At 39.6% G+C, this 23,865-nt stretch overlaps 1 protein-coding gene across 2 annotated transcripts in view; it reads left to right on the top strand.

The window, feature by feature from the left end:
• The first annotated feature begins 21,965 nt into the window (after positions 1-21,965).
• SINHCAF (SIN3-HDAC complex associated factor) overlaps positions 21,966-23,865 on the top strand; it is a 28,515-nt gene continuing 26,615 nt past the window's right edge. Inside the window, exon 1 of one of the 2 annotated variants that reach the window (XM_043881792.1) lies at positions 21,966-22,127. Coding sequence is in view for 1 of the 2 variants with exons in the window: in XM_043881791.1 (XP_043737726.1) it covers positions 23,484-23,598 (115 nt within the window). In the remaining variant the exon portion in view is untranslated. Of the gene's footprint in view, positions 22,128-22,950; positions 23,599-23,865 lie in introns of those variants that run through there. The other variant, XM_043881791.1, reaches the window with a different exon arrangement.

Below are 23,865 nucleotides of genomic sequence, written 5' to 3'. Positions count from 1 at the left end.
CTCCTAAGCCTGAGAACACAGCACAACTCATTAAGGAGGCAATCTAGATCCTCAGCATTTGATGGACCCCACCAATTCAGCCTCCTTTTCCAGCACACTTTTTCTTCTAGTCTCCTAGTTCCTGAGTATGCTGTGGGCATTGTCAGCTTCTTATTATCTGCATTTTTTATCACCCATTTCCCCATTCCCTTGTTTTCATTTATAGATGTCCTACCATCCCTCCGATGTCTAACTTTTCTGACAAGTCTTCTTTTACCACTTGTATTATTTTCCTATTTCTACTGTAACAAATTATTACAAATTTAGTAGCTTAAAACAACAACACAAATTTGTTCTGTTATAGTTCTGAAAGTCAGAGGTCAAAAATCATTAGGCTAAGGTCAAGATGTCAGGAAGTTTGGTTTCTTCTGAAGGTGGGAATATATTCACTTGCTTTTTTCAGTTTCTAGCTGTCACCTATATTCTGTGGCTTGTGGCCCCTTCATCCATCTTCAAAGCACATCACTTTAATCTCTGCGTCTGTCATTGTCAAATGGCTTTCTCTCTCATAATAAAATCTCCCTCTGCCACCTTCTAAGGATGCTTGTGATGAAAGCACTCTCCCCTACTCCAGTCAGCAATGGTTCCCTCACAATTCTTCTCAGTCCACTCAAGCACTTGACTTTTTCTCTTAAGCTGGCTAACTTGCTTCCATTTCATTAACAAAATCAAGGTCATCAAGCAACAGATATCTAAACTTCTCCCACTCCTAGAAACGTGGTTTCATTTCCCACCATGGCCACATCATTCCCACAGGTCTCAAAGGATGAGATATCCTTCTAGTGTTCCAGGCCAACTCTTCTACCTCTGCCCTTGGTTTTTCTATGTCTTGTTTTCCCAGGACCTTGCTTTATCAGACATGCTCCCTCTTTATCTTCAACATCTTCCTCTCAACTCATTCTTTGCATTCTTTCAACAAACAATTTATTGAGTGCTATGCAGCATAAGATGCAATGCTGGGTCTCATAGCCTATGAGCATGATCAAGTTATTCACGCTAAAACATAACAAAATGTATAAACAAAAAACTGTCTTTGAACTTTCATTCCTTTCTAGCTTCTCCTTTCTCCTTCCCTTCCTCAAATTAGATCTGTTCATCTATTCCTCTAAACCTGTTGATTTCCCACTTTTCTCAATCTCAGTTCATGTGACCATTATCTAAATTAAAAAAAAAAAAACCCACTTATTCCAGACTCTATGCTCTCCTTCATATACATCCAATAAATAACCAAGTACTTCTTATTTTCCCTCCTTGAAATCTCCCAATCTGTCCTCTTTGGATAGTTCATTTATATCCAATTATGGCCCTTAATGATATTTCGCCTAAACTACAGCACTATAATCTTAAGTAATCAGCCTGCCTGCGGCCTTATTTCCTTTAATCTGTCCTCCATGCTGCACTTAGATATTTAAAAACATGAATCTAATTATGTCATCCTCCTGCTTAAATGCTTTTAATGGCTCCCACTGCTTAGAGCCTAAGTTCAAGCTCTTCATTAGCATGGCTCACAGGCCCTTCATGACCTGACCAAACTTATCCCCCATAAATCCTAATCATGCACTTGACACTGTAATAATTCTGCATGTTCCTTCAACATGGCATGCTTTTTCCCACTTAAGAGCTTTTGTTTATAAGCAGTTATTGTAACTTTGAAAGGCCTGCCCGTGTTTGTTCATCTGTCAATCTCACATTCATCCTTCCAGGTCTGCTCAAGCTGCATTTTCTCCAAATCTTCTCTGAACAACAAGCTGTGCTAAACATTCCGGTCTTGTGTTTCCCTAGTACCTTGTGCATACTTTATCATGTTATGTTGAAATTATCTATTTACCTATCCAAGATCTTTACAAGCTCCTTAAGGACACAGACCATGCGAACTCATAAAGTAATATGGTGAGTATATTTCATTTAATACAGAACTTATATTACTTTGTGTATTTGAGTAATTACTTTTTATGTAACTGTTATATCTCCCTTGTGAAACTGGAAGCCCATTAAAGGTAGGAATTATATTTTATAATATTGTGTATCCTTATCAAATAGCTAATGTTCTAAAGATATTAATTAATGATTATTATTGTGAATATTATGAAAAACACCTCAAGGATATACTTTACTATTTGTTCAGTTGCCAAGTTGTGTCCAACTCTTTGCGACCCCATGGACTGTGGCATGCCAGGCTTCCCTGTCCTTCACTATCTCCTGGAGTTTGCTCAATTTCAAGTCCACTGAGTTGGTGATACAATCTAACCATATCATCCTCTGTCACCCCCTCTCCTTTTGCCTTCAATCTTTCCCAGCATGAGGATCTTTTCCAATGAGTCTGCTCTTCGCATCAGGTGGCCAAAGTTTTAGAGCTTTAGCTTTAGCATCAGTCCTTCCAGTGAATATTCAGGGTTGATTTCCTTTAGGAATGACTGGTTTGATCTCATTACTGTTACAGGAACTCTCAAGAGTCTTCTCCAGCACCACAGTTCAAAAGCATCTGTTTTCTGACATTCAGTTTTCTTATGATCCAACTCTCACACCCATACATGACTACTGGGAAAACCTTAGCTTTGACTATCTGGACCTTTGTTGGCAAAGTGATGTCTTTGCTTTAAATATGTTGTCTAGGTTTGTCATAGCTTTTCTTCCAAGGAGCAAGTGTCTTTTAATTTCATGGCTGCAGTCACTGATCATAGTGTTTTGAAGACCAAATCTGTCACTGTTTCCACTTTTCCCCCTTCCGTTTAAAATGAAATGATGGGACCAAATGCCATGATCTTAGGTTTGTTTTATGTTGAGTTTTAAGGTAATTTTTTCACTCCTCTTTCACCCTCATCAAGAGGTTCTTTAGTTCCTCTTCACTTTCTGCCATTAGAGTGGTATCATCTGAGTATCTGAGGTTGTTGATATTTCGCTTGGCAATCTTAACTCTATCATGTAAAGAAAGTAGTCCATTTCAGGGAAAATCTAATTACAACAGATTCTAACAAGACTTCTAAATTCTTATACTGATCGTTAATACAAAAGATTGACTGAGAAAAGTGAAGCATCAGTTAGTATGTATTACACATACACACAAAAACTTTTTTGTTATTATAAAAGTGTCCAACTGACAGGCAGAGATATCAACAAAATTGGGCTGCTTTAATAGATAACTTCTTAGGTAAGGAACACTATATTTTATGTGGCATTTGTAGTCAGTCCTGTTCAACCACATTCTTGCTGTGGTCCCCTTAAATCCCCTTCTCCTCCTAGATAAGTTCATCTATTTTTAAAGCACTGCCAGCATGTTCTAGTCTTCTTTTGCTTTCTTACAAATTTAAGGGAATTTGGGAGAGTCAAGGCAAGCTTTTTTTTTTCATAGAAATATTATTTCCACTTGGTCCACTACTTGTGAGTGGCTCCATGGTGGTTAAAAAGCTATCTAGTACACATAAAAAGATACTAAACATTGCTAATTATTAGGGAAATGCAAATTAAAACTACAATGAGTCAGATGGGTCACATGGGTCAGAATAGCCATCATTAAAAATCCTACAAAATGGGGGCTTCCTTAGTATCTCAAAGGTAAAGCATCTGCCTGCCAATGCAGAAGACATGGATTCTATCCTGATTCAGGACAATTTTGAGAAAAAAAAATTCTACAAATAACTAATACTAGAAGGGTATAGAGAAAAGGGAACTTTCCTACACTGTTGGTGGGAATATAAATTGGTGCAGACACTATGGAAAATGGTATACTCAAAAACAGTTGCTCAAAAACAGTCAAAATAGAGTTGCCATAAGATTCAACAATCCCACTCCTGGACATATAGCCAGACAAAACTATAATTTGAAAGATAATGCACCCCAATATTCATAGCAGCACTATTTATAATAGTCAGGACATGGAAACAACCTAAATGTCCATCAACAGATGAATGTATAAAGAAGATGTGGTACATATATACAGCAGAATATTATTCATCTATAAAAAGAATAAAATAATGCCATTTGCAGCAACATGGATGGACTTAGAGATTATTGTACTAAGTGAAGTAAGTCAGAAAGAGAAAGATAGATACCATATGATGTCACTTACATATGGAATCTAAAATATGACACAAATGAATTTACCTATAAAACAGAAACAAACAAAAAACAAACAAAAAAACAAAAAAACAGAAACAGACTCGTAGACATAGAAAACAAACTTACCATTGCCCATGGGGAGGGAAGGTGGCAGAGGAGTGGACTGGAAATTTGGGATTAGCAGATGCAAACTATTATATGTAGAATGGATGAACAACAACGACCTGTTGTATAGCACACGGAACTATATTCAATATCCTGTGATAAACATAATGGAAAAGAATATGAAAAAGAATGTATGTATATGTATAACTAAATCACTGTTCCAAACAGCAGAAATTAACACAACATTGTAAATCAACTATCCTTCAATAAAATAAATTTTTAAAAATGTTGTTTAGTGGCTGCAGGGAGTCTTCAGGACAATGCCCTAAAAGCAGGGGGATGCCAGGGCTCCTTAAATGACACTGGGCTCCATTCTAGAGGCTCCTTAGCATGCTTGAGGGTGAGCTCTTTTGAAGAGATACCCGCTTAGCCCAGTCTGGGGGCCTCCAGCCTGTTGAGTTTAGTTAGATAGTGGCGGATTTCTTGATGAGTTTCACCTTTTCATCTAGAAAGTGGCTCTCCAGGAAGTCACAGAGATGGGGGTTTATAAGAGCAGAACCCAGGGCATGCAAATCCAAAAAGCTTGGTTCATGAGATGGTTGTAAACCTAGCATCTTGGGTTTACCTCATTCATCTTGAGAATACTTCTCCTTGTCTTGGAAGAGGGCTCAGCTACTGCACTGGTTTTGCGTTCTCAAGAGATATACTTCTCCTTGGCCCATTCATGAAAAAAGTGGCTCACACCCTCCAGAGCCACATCACTGCCTTCGAAATAGAAGCCCAGAGAAAGGTAGGATGGTGATGGCCTGCATCTTGGTGGAATAATTCTTATGAACCTGGAAGTTTATGGTTGATCAGCAATAAGGAGCTAAGCTCCATACTGTTGGCTGGTCCTGGAGGTTGAGGATGGCTGAATGGTTGGTTCTGAAGACTGTGACTGGAAAAAAGGTTGGAGGATGACAAGAGGCTGGAAGAAAGAGTGTCCCTGGTCTGTTCTGACCAAATACTGTTGAAACAAGAGACACATCTGTGGACCAGGAGCAGAATGAATGCAAACTCCTTATTCTCCTAATATAGCATAAACATTTTTATGCATGTGTGATCAGGATAACATAAGGGTGCCTTTCAAAGGAAGACGAAGAGCAAAGCCATCATAAAAGGCCAGTATGTAGCCTGAGTAAAAGTGTTAGTCACTCAGTCATGTCTGACTCTTTGCAAACCCCATGGACTGTAGCCCGCCAAGCCCGTCAGGCTCTTCCGTCCATGGGATTTTCCAAGCAAGAATACTGGAGTGAAAAAAAAAAAAAGAATACTGGAGTGGGTTGCCATTTCCTTCTCCAATGTAGCCTGAGGGAATGACCTAATAAGTCTGTTTTCCTTATTCTTTATGGCTGTTTCCATGTTAACATCTAAAATATGTTTGAGCACACCTTTGTGCCCCAATTGTTTCACCTCTTAACTTCATCGTCCACTACCTCCCTAGAGCTTATGCTATTTTATCTTCACAGTGTTTGTATCACCCAAGCACTTGGAATTTTCTTTCTAGAGATGTATCTCTAATTTTACATTTGAATTTACAAAAATCATTAATGATTATAAATAACAATGAATATTATTAGGCAACTGCTTTTCACAAAGCACTATGGAAATTCAAAGATGAATAAGGTGTGGATAAGCCTAGCAGTCCTCAACCCTTGGTATCAGGATGGCTTATGTAGTTTTTTGTTTGTTTGTTTTTTAATCTGCAAGTATCAACTGCAGAAATTCTAATTCCATTGGTCTGTGGTCTAAACATCTTTTAAAAATTAACACATCTATTAATATCAAAGTCAGACAAAGACACTACAAGAAGAGAACACTACAGATCAACATCCCTTATGAATGTTGATACAAAAATTCTTAATAAAATACTAGCAAAACAAATATATCAGTATATCAAAAGTATTACATACCACGACCAAGTGGGACTCATTTCTGGAGTAAAAGGATGGTTCAACATACCAAAAAAAAAAAAAAAAAAACCTTACTTACATGATTATCTCAATTGAGGCAGAAAAAACATTTGGAAAATTGAACACTCTAGTATGATAAAAACACTCAACAACCAAGGAATATAAATAAATTCCCTCAATATAATAAAATCCATGTTGAAAATCACAGAGTGAAAATCATACTCAATGATGAAAGACTGAAAGTATTCTTTCTAACATGAGGAACAACAACAACAAAAAAGATGAGGAACAAGGCAAAGATGCTCACTTTTGTCACTTCCATTCAACATAGCACTAGAAGTTCTACCCAGAGCAATTAAGCAAGAAAAATGAATACAAAATATCCAAATTGGAAAGGAAGAAATAAAATTATCTTTGCTTGCAGATGCAAAGAACTAAAAGATTTCCCTCAACCCTCTTATCCCTGGTTGCACCTGAGAATTAAATGGGCAAAGACAGAGTAACAGGAGAAAACCATAAAAATTTGGTTGTTTTATGTGGCATGAGAACTTTCATAAGGAAACAGAGACCCAAAGAAACAGTTAAACCTAAATATTTTTATGCCAAGTTTGATAAAGTATAGAGAGTTATGAAGAAAAATTATAGTTCAAAGAGTGTGAAGTATAGTAAACTGAATGAAACTTAGCAAGGCCAGTTTGATTAGATTTTCCTTAGTGAAAGTCTCGCAGTCATGTCCAACTCTTTGTGACTTCATGGACTATATAGTCCATGGAATTCTCTAGGCCAGAATACTTGAGTGGGTAGCCATTACCCCAACCTAGGGATAGAACTGAGGTCTATGACATTGCAAGTGGATTCTTTACCAGCTGAGCCACCAGGGAAGCCCTTTGTGACCCTTTATTTGGAGATGAGGATGCTCCTTTCCTCTTGGTAAACAGAGGGCATCTCTCACATGAGATGAAACTTGCTCATGAAACAAGGTGACTTGCTTCAGGGGAGAAACTTTGTGGGGGAAGGTGAAAATGACTTTCCTGTTCATACCGTTTTCTCAAACTCCTTTAGCCAAAAATATCCAACATACCAAGGTGCCATATTATGGGGTGAAAGTGTGAAAGTGTCACTCGCTCAGTCGTGCCCAACTCTTTGCGACCCCATGGACTGCAGCCCATCAGGCTCCTTTGTCTGTGGTATTTTCCAAGCAAGGATTCTGGAATGGTTTGCCATTTCCCTCTCCAGGGGATCTTCCACACCCAGGGATCAAACCTGGGTCTCTCGCACTGCAAGCAGATTCTTTACCGACTGAGCTACCAGGGAAGTCATATATTATGGGGTTGCATGTCTTAAATCTCATCATAGATATGTATTTTATATGTAGAAAACCTTAAAGATTCCACAAAAAGAACCATTAGTACTAATGAATTCAGCAAAGTTCAGTTCAGTTCAGTTGCTCAGTCATGTCCCACTCTTTGCGACCCCATGGACTGCAACATGCCAGACCTCCCTGTCCATCACCAACTCCTGGAGTTTACCCAAACTCATGTTCATTGAGTTGGTGATGCCATCCAGTCATCTCAACCTCTGTCGTCCCCTTCTCCTGCCCTCAATTTTTCCCAGCATCAGGGTCTTTTCCAATGAGTCAGCTCTTCGCATCAGGTGGTCAAAGTGTTGGAGTTTCAGCTTCAACATCAGTCCTTCCAATGAACACCCAGGACTGATCTTCTTTAGGATGGACTGGTTGGATCTCCTTGGAGTCCAAGAGACTCTCAAGAGTCTTCTCCAACACTGCAGTTCAAAAACATCAATTCTTCGGTGTTCAGCTTTCTTTATACTCCAACTCTCACATCCATACATGACCACTGGAAAAATCATAGCCTTGACTAGACAGACCTTTGTTGACAAAGTGATGTCTCTGCTTTTTAATATGCTATCTAGGTTGGTCATAACTTTCCTTCCAAGGAGTAAGCAGCTTTTAATTTCATGGCTGCAATCACCATCTGCAGTGATTTTGGAGGCCCCCAAAATAAAGTCTATCATTGTTTCCATGTTTCCCCATCTATTTGCCCTGAAGTGCTGGGACCAGATGCCATGGTCTTAGTTTTCTGAATGTTGAGCTTTGAGCCAACTTTTTCACTCTCCTCTTTCACTTTCATCAAGAGGCTCTTTAGTTCTTCTTCACTTTCTGCCATAAGGGTGGTGTCATCTGCATATCTGAGGTTATCAGCAAGGTAGCAGGATACAAAATTAACCTGCAAAAATCCACTGTATTTCTATACATAAACACTAAACAATCTGAAAAGAAACTTATGAAAACAATTCCATTTACAATAGCATCAGGAATTAACCAGTGACGGAAAACCTGTACAGTGAAAACTGCAAGACATTGTTGAAACAAATTAAAGAAGATATAAATAAATGGAAATGTACTCCTTGGAAGGAAAGTTATGACCAACCTAGACAGCATATTAAAAAGCAGAGACATCACTTTGTCAACAAAGGTCTGTCTAGTCAAGGCTATGATTTTTCCAGTGGTCATGTATGGATGTGAGAGTTGGAGTATAAAGAAAGCTGAACACCGAAGAATTGATGCTTTTGAACTGCAGTGTTGGAGAAAACTCTTGAGAGTCTCTTGGACTCCAAGGAGATCCAACCAGTCCATCCTAAAGAAGATCAGTCCTGGGTGTTCATTGGAAGGACTGATGTTGAAGCTGAAACTCCAACACTTTGGCCACCTGATGCGAAGAGCTGACTCATTGGAAAAGACCCTGATGCTGGGGAAAATTGAGGGCAGGAGGAGAAGGGGACGACATAAGATGAGATGGTTGGATGGCATCACCAACAAAATGGACATGGGTTTGGGTGGACTCCGAGAGTTGGTGATGGACAGGGAGGCCTGGCATGCTGCAGTTCATGGGGTCACAGAGTCGGACACAACTGAGCGAGTGAACTGACTGAACCCATGTTTATAGAATGGAAGACTTAGTATTGTTAAGAGATGTCAATTCTACTCAAAGTGATCTACAAATTCAATGCAATCCCTATAAAAATCCCAATGATTTTTTTTTTCAGAAGTAGAAAAATCCATACCCAAATTAATGTGAAAACATAAAGGATTCTGAATAGCCAAATAATTTTTAAAAAGAACAAAGCTGGAGTATAAAATCATACTTCCTGACTTCAGAACTCACCAGAAAACCATAGCAGTCAAAACAGTTTGGTATTGGCATAAAGACAGACACTTATAGGCAAGTGAAATAGAACTGACAGCCCAGAAACAAACCGATGCACTTAACCCATGGCTAAATTATTTTTGACAAGAATGCCCAGACCATTCAATGGGGAAAGGGTAATCTTTGCAAAAAATGGTGCTAGGGAAACTGGATATCCATATTCAAAAGAATGAAGTTGGAACTTATACAATACTATACATAAAAACTAACTCAAAAGGCATTAAAGACTGTAATACTTAAAATAATTCCTGAAACTATAAAAACTCTTAGACAAAGGAATTTCCTGGCAATCCAGTGGTTAGGACTCAGCACATTCACTGCTGTGGCCCAGGTTCAATCCTTGGTCAGGGAACTGAGAACCCACAAGCCATGTGGGCCCTCCCCCACCCCCCAATAAAAAATGGCCATTAAAAAACTCTTAGATGAAATATAGGGCAAAAGCTTCATGACACTGGATTTAGAGGTGAATTCTTGGATAGGATATCAAAGCACAGGCAACAAAAGAAAAAATAGCCAAATTGCACTTCACAAAAATGAAAACATTTTCTGCATTAAAAGACAACATCAACAAAGTAAAAGGTCAACTAGAAGAATGGGGGGAAATATTTGCATATGATATATGGGGGATTAATATCCAGTATATAAAGAGAACTACTAAAACTGAATAACAAAACAACCTGATTCAAAAATATGCAAAAACTTTATGTTTTAATTTTTTTTTTTACTTTTTGGCTGCACCAAGTGGCATGTGGGACCTTAGTTCCCTGACCAGGGGATGAACCTGGGCCCCCTGCAATAGAAGCAGAGTCCTAACCACTTGGCCACCAGGGAAGTCCCCCCAAAATGGGCAAAAACTTTAAATAGACATTTCCCCAAAGAAAATATACAAATGGCCAATAAGCCCATGAAAATATGCTCAATAGCACCAATCTTCAGGGAAATGCAAATCAAAACTACATTGAGATGAGATATCACCTCATATATGTTGGAATAGTTATTGTCTAAAAGGCAGAATATAACAATTGTTGGTGAGGATATGGAGAAATTGAAATGCTTGTGTGCTGTTGGTGGGGATGCAAAACGGTGTATGCTGTGGGAAACAGTACAGTGTTTTCCCAAAAAAATTAAAAATAGAATTACCGTATGATTCTCCTAACAACACAAGAGAGGACTTTACACATGGACAGCACCAGATGGTCAATACTGAAATCAGGTTGATTATATTCTTTACAGCCAAAGATGGAGAAGCTCTATACTGTCTACAAAAACAAGACCAGGAGCTGACTATGGCTCAGATCATGAAACCCTTATTGCCAAATTCAGACTTAAATATAAGAAAGTAGGAAAAACCACTAGACCATTCAGGTATGACATAACTCCAATCCCTTATGAATATACAGTGGAAGTTACAAATAGATTCAATGAGATCTGATATATAGAGTGCCTGAAGAACTATGGATGGAGGTTCATGACATTGTATAGGAGGCAGTGGTCAAGACCATCCCCAAGAAAAAGAAATGTAAAAGGGCAAAATGGTTGTCTGAGGAGGCCTGACAAATAGCTAAGCAGAGACGCTAAAGGCAAAAGAGAAAAGGAAAGATATACCCGTCTGAATGCAGAGTTCCAAAGAATAGCAAGGAGAGATAAAAAAAGCTTTCCTCAGTGATCTGGGCTTCCCTTGTGGCTCAGCTGGTAAAGAATCTGCCTGCAATGCAAGAGACATGGTTCAATTCCTGGGGTGGGAATATCTGCTGGAGAAGGGATAGGCTACCCATCCAGTATTCTTGGGTTTCCATTCTGGCTCAGCTGGTAAAGAATCTGCCTGCAGGGCAGGGGGCCTAGGTTTGACCCCTGGGTTGGGAAGATTCTCTGGAGAAGGGAATAGCTACCCACTCCAGTAGTCTGGCCTGGAGAATTCCATGGACTGTATAGTCCATGGGGTCACAAAGAGTTGGACACAACTGAGCGACTTTCACTTTCACTTTTTTCTTTCCTCAGTGATCAATGCAAAGAAATAGAGGAAAACAATAGAATGGGAAAGACTCGAGATTTCTTCAAGAAAATTAGAGATACCAAGGGAACATTTCATGCAGAGATAGGCACAATAAAGGACAGAAATGGTATGGACCTAACAAAAGGAGAAGATATTAAGAAGAGGTGGCAAGAATACACAGAAGAACTATACAAAAAAATCTTAATGACCCAGATAACTATGATGGTGTGATCATTCACCTAGAGCCAGACACCCTGGAATGTGAAGTCAAGTGGGTCTTAGGAAGCGTCACTCTGAACAAAGCTAGTGAAGGTGATGGAATTCCGGCAGAGCTGTTTAAAATCCTAAAAGATGATGCTGTGAAAGTGCTGCACTCAATATGCCAGACTATTTGGAAAACAGTGGCCACAGGACTGAAAAAGGTCAGTTTTCATTCCAATCCCAAAGAAAGGTCATGCCAAAGAATGTTCGAACTACTGCACAATTGCACTCATCTCACACACTAGCAAAGTAATGCTCAAAATTCTCCAGGCGAGTCTTCAACAGTATGTGAACCGAGAACTTCCAGATGTTCAAGCTGGATTTAAAAAAGGCAGAGGAACCAGAGATCAAATTGCCAACATCCGTTGTATCATTGAAAAAGCAAGAGAGTTCCAGAAAAGCATCTGCTTTATTGACTATGCCAAAACTTTTGACTGTGTGGATCACAACAAACTGTGGAAAATTCTTTATGAGATGGGAACACCAGACCATCTTACTTGCCTCCTGAGAAATCTGTGTGTAGGTCGGAAGCACCATTTAGAACCCGGACATGGAACAATGGACTGGTTCAAAGTTGGGTAAGGAGTATGTCAAGGCTGTATATTGTCACCCTGTTTATTTAACTTCTACTCAGCGTACATCATATGAAATGGCCAACTGGATGAAGCACAAGCTGGTATCAAGATTGCTGGGAGAAATATCAAGAACCTCAGATATGCAGATGATACCACCCTTATGGCAGGAAGTGAAGAGGAACTGAAAAGCCTCTTGATGAAAGTGAAAGAAGAGAGTGAAAAAGTTGGGTTAAAACTCAACATTCAAAACCTAAGATCATGGCATCTCGTCCCATCACTTCATGGCAAGTAGATGGGGAAACAATGGAAACAGTGACAGACTTTATTTTCTTGGGCTCCAAAATCACTGCAGATGGTGACTGCAGCCATGAAATTAAAAGACGCTTGTTCCTTGGAAGAAAAGCTACGACCAACCTAGACAGCATATTCAACAACAGAGACATTACTTTGCCAACAAAGGTCCATCTAGTCAAAGCTATGTATGGTTGTGTATGGTTGTGAGAGTTGGACTGTAAAGAAAGCTGAGCACTGAAGAATTGATGCTTTTGAACTGTGGTGTTGGAGAAGACTCTTGAGAGTCCCTTGGACTGCAAGGAGATCAAACCAGTCAATCGTAAAAGAAATCAATCTTGAATATTCATCGAAGGACTGATGTTGAAGCTGAAGCTCCAAAACTTTGGCCACCTGATGTGAAGAACTGACTCATTGGAAAAGACCCTGATGCTGGGAAAGATTGAAAGCAAGAGGAGAAGGGGATAACAGAGGATGAGATGGTTAGATGGCATCCCGACTTGAGGGATATGAGCTTGAGCAAGCTCTGGGAGTTGGTGAAGGACAGGGAAGCCTGGCGTGCGGCAGTCCATGGGGTCACAAAGAGTTAGACGTGACTGAGTGACTGAACTGAACTGAACTGATGATTCAACAATTCTACTTCTGGATATATATCCAAAATAACTGAAAAGAAGTACTTGAAGAGATATTTGTATGTCCATGTTCATGGCAGGATCATTCACAGCTGCTAAAACAGGGAAGCAATACAAGTGTCCCTTGATAGATGAATGGGTAAGCAAAATGTGGTAATATACATATAATGGAATATTATTTATTCTTAAAAAGGAAGAATATTCTGACATATGCTGCAATGTGAGTGAACCTGGGGACATTATCCTAAGGGAAACAAACCAGTCATGAAAAGATAAATATGGAATGATTCCATATGAAATACTTATATGAAATACTTACACTAGTCAAAATCATAGACAGGAAGTAGAATGGTGGTTGTCAGGAGCTGTGGGGAAGGAAGAATGCTGCTGCTGCTGCTAAGTCACTTCAGTCGTGTCCAACTCTGTGCGACCCCATAGACGTCAGCCCACCAGGCTCCCCCATCTCTGGGATTCTCCAGGCAAGAACACTGGAGTGGCTTGCCATTTCCTTCTCCAATGAGGTAAAGTGAAAAGTGAAAGAAGTCGCTTAGTCGTGTCTGACTCTTAGCAACCCCATGGACTGCAGCCTACCAAGCTCCTCCATGCACAGGATTTTCCAGGCAAGAGTACTGGAGTGGGGTGCCATTACCTTCTCCGGAAGGAAGAATGGACAGTTACTATTTAAGGAGTATAGAGTTTCAGTTTTACAAGATGAAAATAGTTATGGAGATGGATGCTAGCAATGGTTGCACATTATGGATGTATTTAGTACCACTGAACTGTATACTTAAAATGGTTAAGATAAATTTTATGTTATGTATATTTTAGCACAATAAAAAAACTGAAAAAATATTCTCTGGTGATTTTCACGCACTGCAAGGATTGAACTATTGGAAAATATCACTTGCTGTTTGAGGAATCAGGGTGAAGTCCATGAAGAAGTACAGTGGAATTAATCCAGAATTTCAGTCTAAGAGACCTGGTTTCCTTTCGTCTTTGCCTCTTACAATGACATATGAGACACTTAGTAAGCCTCATAACTGCTAAGCCTAGTTTTTATATGCAAATAAAAATGTGACAAAGACTCACATCTGTCACAGAATTTTTATGAAGATTTTAAACAATGAAGAGAGATATAACATGTGGAAGCACATAGAGTAATACCAGATCTAGAGCTGGCAATCAATAAATGATAATTATGTCTGAACTTGAGCTGGCATTTGAGTCAGGCCTTGAAGGATGGATAAGATTTAAACATTCAGACCTGAGAGGGAAAATGTTTCCAGTAAAAAAAAAAAGAGTTTTTATGGACTGCATGATTTTATGGCTATTTATGTGTATGTACCATACAAAACACTTAGAAGCTTTGGAGTCAGATCAGATATGGATCTTTAATTCAAGAAGCTAACAGTCACCTTAGTAACTCATTCATTAAACTGATACAGACACTTTTTCTTTTGTAATGTTCCTTGTATTCCTAATGTGCCACATATGTTTTAATAGGTGTTTTATACCTTAAAATATTTTACAAGTATCTATAATAGATGTTCATAAAGGTTCAAAGAGGAAAAATTATATAACCTAAAAATTACTACCCCCACTTTCTCAATTCTATCTTCATCAGACGTAACATGTGGTATGTCTACTTAAAATCACTTTTTGTGCACATACAAATACATTATATATGTATTTCTTTTTGCCTCTCAAATGAAATCATACTTCACCTGCTGTTCTGGAAACTGCTTTTTATCCACTTTAAACAGAGTGCCAGTATCTTATTAAGTCAGTATATATAAAGCAACCTCATTCTTTGAAATAACAGTATAGAATTCCATTTTATGTACATTTCATCATTTCTTCAATCAGTTACCTATTGATAAGCATTTTGGCTATTTCCATCATGAATAATGCTGGAATGAATATCCTTAGACATATCTGTGTGCTCTGTATAAATATATCTTAGGGGAAATTCCCAGAAATGGAACCAAACAAAATTTCCACATTTCAATAGATAATGTTAAATTGGTATCTTAATGGAATGAATAATGTATACTCCCAATAAAAGAATATGACAGTTGTTGTTTCCCTACATGTTCATCAACCCTGGATATTATCAAACAAATTTATTTATAGTCAAATCTAGATAAAAGTGGTTGATTTTCTTTATACTAGAATTATTAATAAAGTTACTATAAAATTTTTAAATAAACAATCATTATAAAGTATGACTAAAGTTCAGCATCTTTCCATGTGTTTATTTCTATTTATATATTTTTGGGTGAATTATCTTTTTATATTCTTACTCATATTAAGAAATTATTTTGCAAGATTTTTTCAGTTTGACTTTTTTTAGTTGGCACTATCATATCTTTCCCCTTGTACAAATTTTTAAATTTTATGTAGTTAAATTTATTAATCTTTCAAGTCTTTTGAATTCCTTCATTCCAGGATTAAAAAAAAAATGATATAAATTTTAAATTCCAGGGTTTCCATGGTGGCTAGCTGGTAAAGAATCTACCTGCAATGCGGAAGACCCAGGTTTGATCCCTGGGTTGGGAAGATCCCCTGGAGAAGGAAATGACAACCCACTCCAGTATTCTTGCCTGGAGAATTCCATCGACAGAGAAGCCTGGCAGACTACACCCTATGGAGTCACAAAGAGTTGGACATGCCAGAGTTGGACATGACTGAATAACTAACACTTTGACTTTAAATTCCAGTCTTTAATTGCAACATTCTATTAAAATAATATTCATGATATGACAAAAAGAGGGAAAAGTTTATAAATTTTATGTTCTGATTATACTATATCAATTATGGTAAAAGTTAATGAATGTGATTTATTTATGTTCAGTTTTCCAAATCAAGAATTTGGACAAAATTAGTTAATTATTCAAAACATGAAATTTATTCTAGCCCCACTGGCAACTCAGTTCTGATTTGAAGAAATGACTGGTAAAATTTTAAAGAATGCATTTTTTCAGAAATCGTTTTAAAGATCTGGGAGTCCTGTATTCTCCTCCACAAAGTATTATTTTGTAAATTATTAGTCTAAGTATAGATTACATTGCTGGCATTATAGCAGAGTTTTAGTTGTCAACAGTTGAGTACAAACACACCCCCTATTTTCAACAAGCTTGAGGGTATGTTTTAATCTTATTACTGTAAAGAAATCTAAATTATGTTCATAGTCTAAACCTTGCCTGCTAGCAAAACAGTATGTAATGTTTTATTCTCTGCTGATACCATCATGTCTAACCATTGCCACAGATGCAATATGGTACATTGATTACCTCTGTTGCATCTGCTCTGCTTTGTATTTCCATTTCTGGAACACTAAAGCACTGCCAAATTAGCAATATTATCTAGATAAACTACTAATGCTTGCATCATCTGAAACCTTGAAACCAGTATCTCTTATTTGCTGAGCTAAGCTAGGAAGTTGCATTCTTTTTTTTTTTTTAATTCATGCACAAAAATTCAAATTCTTTAAAATATATATTTAAATGTTTTAAAAAATTAACTGTCAACAAAATTTTCTAGGTTCCTAGTTTCTAGGTTTCTAGGTTCAAAGTTTTTAGAAATGGCATCCCAGCATGTATCTTTTACTTTTCTGTATTATGTAACTGCTTGTTCACCTGTTCACCTATTGTTCATTTGATGTAGCATATTTGCCTTGAGTAGTGATCTGAATAATTAGAACAAGGATTCTTTCAGGAAGTGGATTCTATGGATGGGGGATCAATTTCTTATTGACATTTAGAAAAAGAAAATTGCAGAAGAAATACATATTGATCATACCAGTTGTAATCTAATCACAGAGGTTTGTCTCTGGAGTCTCTGCACTTGCATGGTGCAACAACTTCCAACTCAGTGTAGATACTTCCAAATCCATAGGGCTTACATTCTGATTTCTACTAGACTCCAACACGTGACATGATCTTTTCCCTCAAACAAGATTCATGTGTGATTTTTATTCAATCAAACTTATGATTCTTCCGGTCATGTCTTTTCTCACCACCCCAAGTACCTGACTGTCTTTAAGAACTTGTTCTTAAAATTGCCATTGGTTCAACACTCTTTCCACCCTCCAATCCTCCATCCTATCCTGCTGATAATTCAACTTTACCTCTTCAAAGACGCTTTTACCTCCAGATTATATCAGATCTCCTTGCTATACATGATTAGGTTCACAGTACTTTTTCCTTTTATTTCTCATGGTCTGTCATCATATTTGTGCTGTTATTTGGAATGCCTGCCACATTCCATGAGAGACTGTTTCTGCATTGCTCACCATTTTACTGTCAGAGCCTGGCAATTAGTAGATACTCAGTACGTACTGGTTGAATGAATCAATGAATTCATGTCCAAACTCCAATCTCACACACTCCGAAATGACATTCCTCACCTCTCCAGCCACAGTGATTGACAAATTCCTTTCCTGAACTTAAGACTCCTCTTGTTGATGCCATTCATTTATCCTAAGGAATCACAGATTCACAGAATTCAGTAGGAATAGATAGCAAGCTTTCTACTGTAAATAATGTAACTCACTGAAATAAAAGTCTTGGTTTTATTTTTGTGAACACCATCATTACTGATGGGGACTTGACTTCTAAAGTATCGTGAACCATCCTTGGACTATTCAAATGTTTAGAAATATTTCTTATATTTAGCAAGACATTCTTGGGCTTTTCAAGATGAATTTGGCTCCTAAGCATAAAAGAATAAGCCCATTTGCTCTTCTAATGATGGTCCTTTCAGGTGGTCAAAGATTGCTCTCTTGCTCAATCAAAACATAGCCCCTCCCTCAATTATTGCTTTTTATGCTGTGGTTTCTGGACTCTTTCATCATCGTGATTTCCTCTCCTGTGAACTCATTCCAGTTTGTCAATGTCCTTCTTGAAATAAAATTACTTTTGTTACCAGTAATTTTATTTTAAATTTAAAAATTTTTATTTTTTGAAAGTTAAAGTCGCTCAGTCGTGTCCAACTCATGGGATTCTCCAGGCCAGAATACTGGAGTGGGTAGCCTTTCCCTTCTCCAGGGGATCTTCCCAACACCAGGGATTGAACCCAGGTCTCCTATATTGCAGGCAGATTCTCTACCAGCTGAGCCACAAGGAAAACCTGAGAATACTAGAGTGGGTAACCTATCCCTTCTTCAGCAGATCTTCCCAACCCAGGAATCAAAGCAGGGTCTCCTGCATTGCAGGCAGATTCTTTACCAATTGAACTCTCAGGGAAGCCTAATTTTTATTATTATTATTATTAAAAAGAATTTTTAAAGTATGCTAATATCATAGTATTTAAAATTTCTATAAATTCAGAGGTTGCTCTAAGAATAAATTTGTGACAGTTCTTTAAGTCTAAGTTCAGAAATTTGAAAAGTTAATTTTGATTAAGTAATAGATACCTTTTCTGGCAGCTGTGAACAGTTGCTGGACGATTGCTTAGATTACATAACCAATTCTATACTTACAGTTTAAAATTATCTGATTTGCTCTGTCCACTTGCTAGTTGAACTTCAAAAGGACTTAAACAAATGAGTAACAAAATACTGTGCTTGTTTAGGTGTGAGGAAAAGGTTTAGTCTTATAGCTATTCCCTGTTAAGGATCCAAACCCAATGGTTAATAATAATAATCAGCTCTTTCCTGGGCTCAACAAAAATGTTTTGATGTGGTTCGTACCAGCCTCTGATGAGGGTATCAGCCTTCATTTAAAAAAATCATCTTTAGTTTCAGTGGTCATTACAAACCTTACTAAATTGCTGATGATATCCTACACTGCCAAGCACTAATTGTCCTTTTCAGTCCTTTATATAGAATTTATCCTCCATTCCAAGATCATAATAAATTGTAAAGTTGCTGATAATAGTTAATCCTCAAAACAAGACAACAAATGCTACAGAAGAGAAAGTAGCAAGTAAAATGGAATAAATTAGAAGAGGTAAGAAGGGCTTGAGTCGCTCTACTTCTTAAATGGTTTTACTGTCTGGCACATAGTTATGATTATTAAATGTTTGCTAAATGATTGAAAACATCTGGGCAATAGAAATAATTCTACAACAGGGACAACACATAAGCAAGGTACTTGGCTTATCTAGTAACTTATTTTCAATTTCAATTTTTACTACATTTTCAATTTCAATATTTTTGATAACTATGAGTTCAAAATAGCACTACAGTCATTAAAAATACTCAAATATTTCCCGAACATGGTATAAATCAATCTCCTATAATCCAAATATAATCTATACTTATATATTACAAGTTTCTTCCATCCTACCTTCCTTCCTTATGAAAAATTCACTTAGGCTATTTAAGAAATAGTTATTTTAAAAGTAGCTCATAAATGAAGCTATTAGTTGGCCCTGGATAGAGCCAGCTATAACAACGTGTTCAAGCAATGAAAGGAACAAAAGAACCTTTGGAATGCACCAGCTTGTTCAAAAATAGCAGTTGTTTTTATTTTAAGACTTTAAGGAACTGAAATTTCTCTTTAACGATTTTGTTGCTACCTTTCCTACAGAAATTACCTAGATTGCTTCTTGACCTCTATTCTGAAAGTAGAAGTCTTGTTGTATAGTATTAGTTCCACAGCACAAAATATCCAAAATACTGTAGTTACTGCATTCCCTGCACATTTGGACCTATTTCATCCCTGTATTAAAATATATATCCTTTTTTGTTTATATTGAGCTATAGTTGATTTATAATATATTAATGTCAGGTGTACAACATAGCAATTCAATATTTTTGTAGATTATACTCTGCTTCAAGTTATTAAGAACCAGTGGCTTACAATATATATTCTTTACATAAATTTTCAAGAGAAAAGGCATTGAAAGTACATATTTATATTTTACATGAATATACATTACATATATATTCAACACATTTATGTATATTAAACTATATAAATATATCCTACAAGCAATAATTGAAGTTTGAAAAATATTACTATATTTGTAAGTTCCATCCTTTCAGAAGCATACACTAATGTGAAATAATTTTTGGACTATCTGTCATAAACCAAATAAGTACTCGAGACAACCTGGGCCACATTTTAAAAATCCTCTTTAAAAAGAAGAAAATAGAAGTTTATGTTTAAGAGTACAATTTGCCATCAAAGTCCAGAAATGGTTATGAATCTTATTCTGCTTTACTTATTATGATTTAAGGACCATAACTTCCAAAATCATTTTAGATAAAATACAAAAATTCTAAACTAAAACTGTTTTTATGTGAAATAAATCTGTAATAAATTTGAAAACGTCCATTGATTTATTATTTACAAGCAGTCTGTCAGAGTTCATTACATATCCTGCACTGTTTTAGGCACTAGGGTACAAAAAAGAATGTAACAGAAAATTCTCGCCCTTAGGGAGCTGACATTTTAGTGACAGGTCTCAGGTTTTTTCTCCTTTGTAGGTATTTAGCATATAGTTTTTACAAACAGTTACACATAGGATGCTACAGAACCTGAAGAAAATGAAGAAGCATTAGTTGAAGACTTCAAAAGTGTGTTTGTCTTGTTTGTACTAGGAACTGACTGTCGCATTAAATTAGCATTTCAGAAGAAGCTGTTTAAATCCATATTGTTGACACTACAGTGAAAGCAGTGAAACTAGTCAGCAGATGATTAAGTTTTATGGTTGATGTCCACACTTTTGTATCCTGGGACCAATATCAAGTTTCTGGGAAAAACATCCTTGCTCTCTCCCCATGTCCCTCTATCATTAAGTCTAGGTCTCAGCTTGTTGGTGTTAAATGTGTTCTGGGAATAAAGATGTATCTCAATCATTCTTTCTGCATTTTTCACTTATCAATCTGAGAAGATTTACTTCAGCTTTTCCAGGTTTTTTCCTCTCCTGAGGCAAGAAGCATTTAGATTGTTTATTATATATTCCACAAGTGAAAGTCTGCATTTAACTGGCTACTTTTTCAATTCCCAAGACCATCAGTTAGTAGAATCAATATTATTTCTGGGTGAGTGGAACAACCTTTACTAGCAGTTGGAGGTGGCATGTACATTTCTAGCTAGATTACTGACTTCCCACTAACTAGTCTATTAGGAAAGCGACACTGTTCCCACGGAAATTAACCACCATTCAATTCAGGCTTGAAATCTTAAGGCTGAAGTGGAGGAAAAAAATGGATTGTCATGGGTTATGTTACTGTTTCAGGAGGGCAGACAGGAGTTAGTGAATTGGTAGTGTTAAAATGGGACTTTACTAAATGACTCATTAAAACTTCAAGAAAGACGAACCTCTACTGGCCCCAGAAGATTAAAGCAGAAAAAAGACTCAAAAACCTGTTTTCAAAAAGAATTTAGCAACTGTGGGAAACATATAAATTCAGTCTGGATGCTTGCAAGACCACCTCCCCTATCACTCAGGCCAGAAACCGGGCACAGGTATGAGAATTTTGCAAAAACAGCTTTCAAAACTATTTTCTAACGCGAGACGGTGTGCCTGAAGAGCTTCGAGGTGGAAACCACTTCACGCAGTCTAGTATTCTCCCTGGCTTGCTAACCTCTCCGCCTTTCCCATCCCGCCACTCCCACTTGGCCGCCGCCTGCAGGCAGAGGGCGTTTGTTTACGTGACGTCAGCCGTAGTAAGCAGCCCCCGCCCCCGTTTCCCTCTGGCCGCCGCGTTTCCCGCGCCACGGCGCTTCTCCCCTTAAAAGGACAATAGAGGCCTCGGGAGCGCGCTCGGCCGCCGGGCCTTTTCCCCTCCCAGCCCTCGACGCGCGCGCGCCCGTATGCAAATAAGTTCGATTCAGGAGAATTTTGTACCGGGAGCCGCGCGTGCGCAGAGGGAAAGCGGAATCTACACCTTCCCCGCCAGCGGTAGCAACTGCAGAACTGCAGGAGACAATCTTTCTAGACAAGGCTGTTGAGGAGGAGGGAGCGATTGAAGGGGGGGTTGACTTAGCGTGCACTGCGCCCCTCGGGATCGTTATTGCGCGTGAAACGGCTGCTTTTGGAAGGTGAGTAACTCGAACCACTACTGTGGTGCAAAACTGTCTCACGAGGCTTTGATTTCAGAGTGGTTTCTTTTCTCTTTTCACCTCACCTCACTACCTCCCCCAGTCCTTCCACAGACACACGCACCCATTTATACACACAGGAAGTTTTGTCTTGGAGATGGCATTTCGAGGAGCCTGTTTTCGTGATCTTCAGACCCCAGATTCTTTTGTATCTGCATGTTTTAGTGTGCCCTTTTTGATTGGGGAGGGTATTTGAGGAAAAGCGAAAGTCTTGGGGTGGGGGAAGTGAACGGAGCCTGGAAAGGGGTGAGGAGTCGCCGGAGTTGAGGGATCCACGTTGAAGGTGACAATGACTTTTCGCAGCCGCAGTGTTCGCTGGCGAAAGGGAGCCCGGTGGCTTAAAGGCCCCAGAGAAAAGGACTTGCTGGCGATTGCAGAGGGGCCCCGGGTCTGTGCACCCGCGTGGGCGCGCGCCCGGGAGTGGCCGGGCGCCGTTGTTGGCCCTCGTGGTTTAGTTTCTTGCGGCCCCTCGCGCGTGTTGTCATGAGGGTGGACAATGAACGCCCCTTGCTCGGAAACTAAGTTGCCGCTTACTTGCGAGCTGGAAGGCTGAGGGGGTTTAAATCGGCCTTTCGGGTCGGTGCCGGCGTGGCCATAGTGCACGCGGGTGGCGTTGTCCGCCCAACTCCGGAGGGATGCGGATGCGACAATGAGCAACACGCGGCCGCTCGGAAGCGGCCCCGGCTCGCAAACGCCTCTTCCCCGGCCGCGCCCAGACAGCGCGGGCGTCCGGGGTGTCGGTGGAGCCTTAAGTTTGGTTCGCAAATTTATTCACCTGTAGCGTATAAAGTGGGCGCCGCGAAGCTCTCTAGGGCGACGGTGCGCGGCTTAAGATGGCCAGTCGTAGCCGAGTTGACTCCGGGATGGAGGCAGCGGCGTTGTCTGCGCCAGAGGAGTGCGGGAACTCTGGAGGGCACTGCTTTTTGTGCGGAGCGTGACAGACCACGTGCTAGGGCTGCGACCCGGGTTTGGTCCGGGGTCCGACTGAGCGTCCGGCTCGCGGTCAGCGGGGAGATGCGGACGCTGTCGGGCCGGCCGGCCGGCAGGACAATGTGACTTGCTGATGATGGCGTCTTGCCAGTTTAAAAAGCAGAGTGAAAGTCGCCAACTCTCGGCCGGTGCGGGGCGGGGGATCCGGGCGTTTCTCATCAAGGACATTGCAAAACTTTGATTAAATGGGCCTACTGCTTGGGGAGGACGGCGGGACCGGCTCCGGACTCCCGGGGCGCAGGGTCCGGACCCTTCCCCTGGGCGATCGTCAAGTGTCTCCCCCTGGGAAACAATCCCACGCCCCTGATGCTGCACGTAGGCAGCGCCCGGCTGGACAGAAAACAAAGAGCTGCATGTGCCGGTGCGGGCCCGGTCGGCGCTGGAGGCGGCCGCCTGGCAGGCCGGGCCCTCCTAAGTTCGGGCGAGTTTCGGGAGGGGCTTTTGTCCCTCGGCCCCTCGCGGGGAAACTTTGGCGACGCTACTTGTGCGCGGTGCGGTGCCGGAGCGCGGGGGGGAGGCGGCGTGCTTCCTCGCGGTGGGCGACCGAGGGGCAGCAGTCGGGGCTTGGCGCTGGAGCCGGGGCGCCGGGTGCCGCGACGGCCGAGGGCCCGGGAGAGAGCGGCCGCGAGGGCTCGGCCCGCTCTCCGGGGCCGGAGCCTGCGTCTGGGAGGTCTGTGGATCCGCCTTT

The sequence above is a fragment of the Cervus elaphus genome, chromosome 22 (genome assembly GCF_910594005.1).
Source record: "Cervus elaphus chromosome 22, mCerEla1.1, whole genome shotgun sequence".
Classification (NCBI taxonomy): Eukaryota; Metazoa; Chordata; class Mammalia; order Artiodactyla; family Cervidae; genus Cervus; species Cervus elaphus.
Note: the sequence above shows the minus strand (reverse complement) of the source record. Positions and strands in the feature narration are given on the sequence as shown.